General features: G+C 51.3%; 1 protein-coding gene across 1 annotated transcript; it reads left to right on the top strand.

Annotated features, from left to right (window-relative positions):
• The first annotated feature begins 367 nt into the window (after positions 1–367).
• LOC124678862 (protein MKS1-like) lies at positions 368–1,732 on the top strand. Its single transcript, XM_047214717.1, has one exon. The coding sequence runs from the start codon at positions 409–411 to the stop codon at positions 1,387–1,389; it is 981 nt and encodes a 326-aa protein (XP_047070673.1). The 5' UTR covers positions 368–408; the 3' UTR covers positions 1,390–1,732.
• The last annotated feature ends 4,106 nt before the right edge of the window (positions 1,733–5,838 follow it).

Here is a 5,838-nt window from a genome sequence, read left to right as displayed (position 1 = left end):
GGCGACATCGGAACGACAAAACTTCCTATTCAAAAGAGTATGTACGGTAGCCTGCCTGTACTGTGAAGCCAAAGAAAACGGTGCCGTACTTTTTGTTGTGCACGGCCACCGACGGACCCGTTCAACCGAGGGCGCATTTCGCTCTCCTGTATTCCGGCAACGTCGCCGTCAGCGAAAAAACAATCGCCGGCGACGCGGAGCGGCGCGGGAGCGAGCCGAGTCCACTGCCGCTGCTGCCGTCCTGCGCAAAGAACCAGTCCCGACACAGAAGAATGCCTTGCCTACAAACCCTCCACCCGACCGCCCGTGGAAATTCCACCTCCGATTACAGCACACCGCCACACACAAGCCGGTTGATTGACTTTCCACTCCCCTGCCGAAGCCGAGCTCACACACCCACACACTCACATGTTGAACCATCCCCACCCCCATTCCCATCACGGTCACCGCACCCTTCCCCCGCTCCTCCGCCTCTTATCCCGCGCCGTCGCCGGCCCGCCGCCGCCCTCCGACCACGCCCGGGCCAGGCTCACGGCCCGCCCGCGGATGGACCCGCCCTCCTCCTCCCCCGCGGGCACGCCCACCACGCCGCGCCGCCAGCTCCAGCTCCAGGGCCCGCGCCCGCCGCGCCTCAACGTGCGCCCCGAGTCGCACGCCATCAAGAAGCCATCTTCCGGCCCGCCGCCGCACGCTCAGACCCAGCCGCAGCACGGCCGCCGCGAGGACAAGCACCAGCCGCAGCCGCCGCGGGAGCCGGTCATCATCTACGACGCGTCCCCCAAGATCATCCACACCAAGCCCAGCGAGTTCATGGCGCTCGTGCAGCGCCTCACCGGCCCCGGCTCCTTCTCCGCCTCCGCCTCCGACTGCCAGATGGACGACGACGCGCCGGACGACCAGCCGATGTACCTCCCGCCCGAGCTGCTCCTCTCGCCGTCCGCCGCCATGTCCCCGGCCGCGAGGCTGGCCACCATCGAGCGGTCCGTGCGCCCCTCCCCCGCGCCGGCGCCCCCGGCGCAGTTCATGGACTTCTCCGACTACCGCTTCGACGACGGCGGCCTCGCGGCGGTCGTCAGCTCGGCGCGACCCGGCATCCTCTCCCCCCTGCCGTCGTCCCTGCCGCCCGCCGCCGCCTCGGGCCAGTTCTCGCCGCTGCCCTTCGACGCCAGCTGCCTCAGCTGGCTCAACGAGCTCAGCCCCATCCTCCGGACCGCATCCACCGGCGCAGCCTCCTCCGGCAGCGGCGGCGCCGGCGGGCCCTCCAGGCCGCCGCCACAATCCTACTACTCCGACCCCTTCGTCCCCAGCCCCCGGAACCTCCTCGCCACGCCCACCGTGCCGTCGCCAAGAACCTTCGCCGAGCTCCTCAGCAACCTGCCGGATCTCTAGGCCGCCCAAAGTTTCTTCTTTTTTTCTTCGACATTTTTGGGCAGGGCAACCCGGCGTGGTGGGCCCCATATACTGATGACACCTTAATTAGTTAGCCATTTATTGTCCTTTTCATTTTTTAACTGTTCCTGGGCAACCACTAGTCCACTAGGCGCTCAGGAAAGGGGAACGAAGGAATGCTATACGTAGTCAACAGTACAGTAGTGGAGTAGCAGATGATTAGAAGGATCTGGCCACCCTCTTGTTTAGGTTCCGCTGATTTGTTTTTCTTTGGATTTACATCTCTTGTGTAAGCCCAGGAAATTATTGTTTGTTCAAGGCTCCATGATTAATCCCTTCTCTACGCTGGTGCCGTGCTGCTCATTACATCATGCTTACTTCACATTTTGTGTTTGGTAACTCCTGAATCTTCCACGGTACGACGCAAACAGACCAACATGTTCACCATGACGTCTTTCACGTTTACGGACCATGTGTGTTCTCCCTATTTGGTCCTAGGCCGACAACGATCGAGCAACTGTTTCACCTTCTACACGCTAGCCCTTGTTCGTTGTCATTATTGGCCTCAGCTTCACCTTCCGTAGGGTTCGCAATCATCGTTACTCTTCTGCGCTGATATTGATGGTGGCCACATCCAAGTCTTTAAGAGGAAAGCAGTTGCGCATGCCTCTCACACACACCTCTTCATACCATTGCCTTTCCGGGCCTCATCTTGTCTCCAAAGCATCGACAACACTCACACTGGGAGCATGATGTCTACGGGAGCTTCTATTCTTGTAGACAGTGTTGGGCCTCCAAGAGCAGAGGTTTGTAAAACAGCAGCAAGTTTCCCTTAAGTGGATCACCCAAGGTTTATCGAACTCAGGGAGGAAGAGGTCAAAGATATCCCTCTCAACCAACCCTGCAACCACAAAGCAAGAAGTCTCTTGTGTCCCCAACACACCTAATAGGTGCACTAGTTCGGCGAAGAGATAGTGAAATACAGGTGGTATGAATGTATATGAGCAGTAGCAACAGCACCAGAAAAGTGCTTTGCTGTCCAGAACTGGCGTGTGGTTGATGGTGGTAATATTGCAGGCAGTACAAATGCAGTAAAACAGTAAAAAAGCAGCGATAATAGCAGTATTTAGAAACAAGGCCTAGGGATCATACTTTCACTAGTGGACTCTCTCAACGTTGATCACATAACAGAATAAATAGATAGATGCTAGACTCTACACCCTCTTGTTGGATGATGAACACCACTAACTGTGTAGGATTACACGAACCCTCAATGCCGGAGTTAACAAGCTCCACAATATTCGATGTTCATGTTTAAATAACCTTAGAGTGCATGACGGATCAACATAACCAAACCAAGTACTAACATAGCATGCACACCTGTCACCTTCACGCTACGAAAGGAGGCATAGATCACATCAATACCATCATAGCAATAGTTAACTTCATAATCTACAAGAGATCACAATCATAGCCTACGCCAAGTACTACACGATGCACACACCTGTCACCATTACACCGTGCGGGAGGAATAAACTACTTTAATAACATCACTAGAGTAGCACACGAGATATATTGTGATACAAAACACATTGCAATCATAAAGAGATATAAATAAGCACTTCACTATGCCATTCATAACAGTGAATAAGTATTCTGTGAAATATAGCCTAACAGACCCACACGGTGCACACACTGTCACCTTTACACACGTGGGACAAGGAGTCTCTGAAAGTGCATGGAGCCCCCATGTGTGGTTTTGGTAATTAATGACAATCCCTATGGACTAATGTTTGCATTGAGTTATATTTGTAGGTGTTGTCCATAGGCAATGCTTGAACCATTTGTTGGCTTCAAGGTTGCAATAAGAAGAAATTGATGAAGGATATCAAGTGTCAAGTATGTCTTGAAGATGAAGATGAAGTGAGCCCTCAAGTTATCTCAAGACATCAACATGATGAAGAATGAAGAAATGAAGTGCAAGTTCAAGATGAGCCAACTCGAAGAGATCATATGCTTGAATCTTGCCATCCATATGGTGTTCATGGATATGTGAAGATGCACCGAAGAAGTAGCTCTCCCATAGTGGAGTATGGGGGAGCATTTCGCATGACTTCATCAAGCAAGCACAATCAAGAAAGGCGTTCCATCTTGTTGCGGTCAAGACCGTCATCATCAAGCTCAAGTGGAATGCGCAAGGTTAAGGTTTGCTCTTGATAGGGTTTCTTTCTCACCGGTCTCATGGTGTAGTTGGAGACCGGTTTATAGTTTAGTTGCCGTACTATCAAGAGGGCTCTCGAGTGAGTAACTCGATCGTATCCTTCGGAGAGCTCAAACCTTTGCATCCTTGCATCATCTTTCTTGGTTGTTGTTTGGATCTTATCCATGTGATGTTTTAGAGCTTGTGCTTACTTCCATAGCAAGTTCTAGTTCATCGAAAACGGATTCCGCATGAATCACTTGTTGCGTTTTCGATATTGGAGTTTTTCTCGGTTTCTCGTATTGAGAGTTTTCACTCTAAAATACATAGAAAAACCTACCCCACTTGTTCTTAAGCTTTTCACTCTTTGTGGGGTAGCTCTTGTCATCTTCTTTACAACAAAATTGGTTTCACCCAAATCCGAGTTTCCCAACTCAAGTTGTTGCATTTTCAAGATTGGAGGTTTTACCGGTATGTCTTTTTTAGATAGGTCAAACCTTTCGTCTTTTGTTGCTATTCTACTTTGCTGGACTATGATGTTTCTATGCATATTGTTGTAGAGCTCGTTGTTGTGATTTCAACGAGCCCAAGATCATCGAAATCGGAGTCCGGATGCAAAAGTTCTTAAGGTTTTGGTATGGGGTGTTTAGGTAAAAACGTTTTGTGAGGAGGGACCCTGGCCGGAGCCTCCACCCTGCCCTGGCCGGAGCCTCCACCCAGCCCATGGCTGGAGCCTCTAGGCAAGGTACCGCTCGCGATACCCAGCCCACGGCTGGAGCCTCCAGGCGAGGTACCGCCCGTGGTACCGGAGAGCCATTTGTGGCTCAGGTCTTGTGCCAGGGAGGTTGGAGCCCCGGCGGTACCTTGGCCGGTACCCCGGCCGGAGGCTCCGGCCTCCCCCTCCCAGCCCGTAGCTCTCTCTTCGCCACCTCCTGCCATCACTGGCCGGTAGTACCGGCCACCAAGGGCCGGTACTACCGGTCCCCTTCTCCCCCGCGCGAGCAAGTCTCCAACGGGCAGAAAATTTGGGGCATCCTTTTTAAGCCCTCTCTATCTTGGTTTTTTACCACTGGCTACTTCTTCTTCCTCCTCTCTCTCAAGCTCACCACCATTGTTGTTGACTTTTTGTGAGCTTGATCTCTCCTTCCCCAACCAATGATTCTTGCATCTTTTTGAGAGAAAGATTGAGGGGTCTAGATCTATATTTGCACCAAATCAAATTCATCTCTTTGTGAGGGAATCTCTAGATCTAGATCTTGGAGAGAATTTTTGTGTTCCTCTTCTTATATTGTTCTTCCTCTCTTATTCCCTCAATAGCTTTAGTAGCTTTGTTGGTATTTGAGAGTGAAGGATTGGATCATCTTTGTGGTGTTCTTGCCATTGCATTTGGTGCATCGGTTTGAGTTCTCCACGGTGATTCGTGGAGGTGAAAGCAAGAAAGTTGTTAATCTTGGGTTCTTGGAACCCTAGACGGATTGGAGGCCTTTGTGGCGATTTCTTGGGAGCCTCCAATTAAGTTGTGGATGTGTGCCCCAAGCTTTGTGTAAGGCCCGGTTTCCGCCTCGAAGGAAATCCCTTAGTGGAACCGTGACCTAGGCCTTTGTGGCGAGGGTCACCGGAGATTTAGGTGAGGCGCCTTCGTGGCGTTCGGTGTGTGGTGTGAGTACCGCATCTTGGGGTGAGGCCTTTGTGGCGTTGGTGTGCATCGAGCAACCACACCTCAAGGTGAGCCTCTTGTGGCGTTCGGGAGCACTAAGCAACCGCACCTCTCCACCGGAGATTAGCACTCGCAAGAGTGTGAACTCCGGGATAAATCATCGTCTCCCGCGTGCCTCGGTTATCTCTATACCCGAGCTCTTTACTTATGCACTTTACCTTGTGATAGCCATCGTGCTTGAAGTTATATATATCTTGCTATCACATACTTGCTTGTATTGCTTAGCATAAGTTGTTGATGCACATAGGTGAACCATTGCTTAGAATAAGTTGTTGGTGCACATAGGTGAACAATAGTATATAGGCTTTGGGCTTGTCAAAGTAAACGCTAGTTTTATTCCGCATTTGTTAAGCCCATCTCGTAAAAGTTTTAAATCGCCTATTCACCCCCCTCTAGGCGACATCCGTGTCCTTTCAATTGGTATCAGAGCAAGGTCTCTCATTCTTAGGCTTCACCGCCTTGAGAGTAAAGATGTCGATTAGGGGATTAGATCACAATAACTTGTTTATATTTGATGGCACAAATTATGATC

Source organism: Lolium rigidum, chromosome 7 (genome assembly GCF_022539505.1).
Source record: "Lolium rigidum isolate FL_2022 chromosome 7, APGP_CSIRO_Lrig_0.1, whole genome shotgun sequence".
Taxonomy (NCBI): Eukaryota; Viridiplantae; Streptophyta; class Magnoliopsida; order Poales; family Poaceae; genus Lolium; species Lolium rigidum.
Note: the sequence above shows the minus strand (reverse complement) of the source record. Positions and strands in the feature narration are given on the sequence as shown.

Excerpts from the sequence above, each read along its gene's own strand:
- LOC124678862 (XM_047214717.1), top strand. The coding sequence starts at position 409 with ATGTTGAACCATCCCCACCCCCATTCCCATCACGGTCACCGCACCCTT.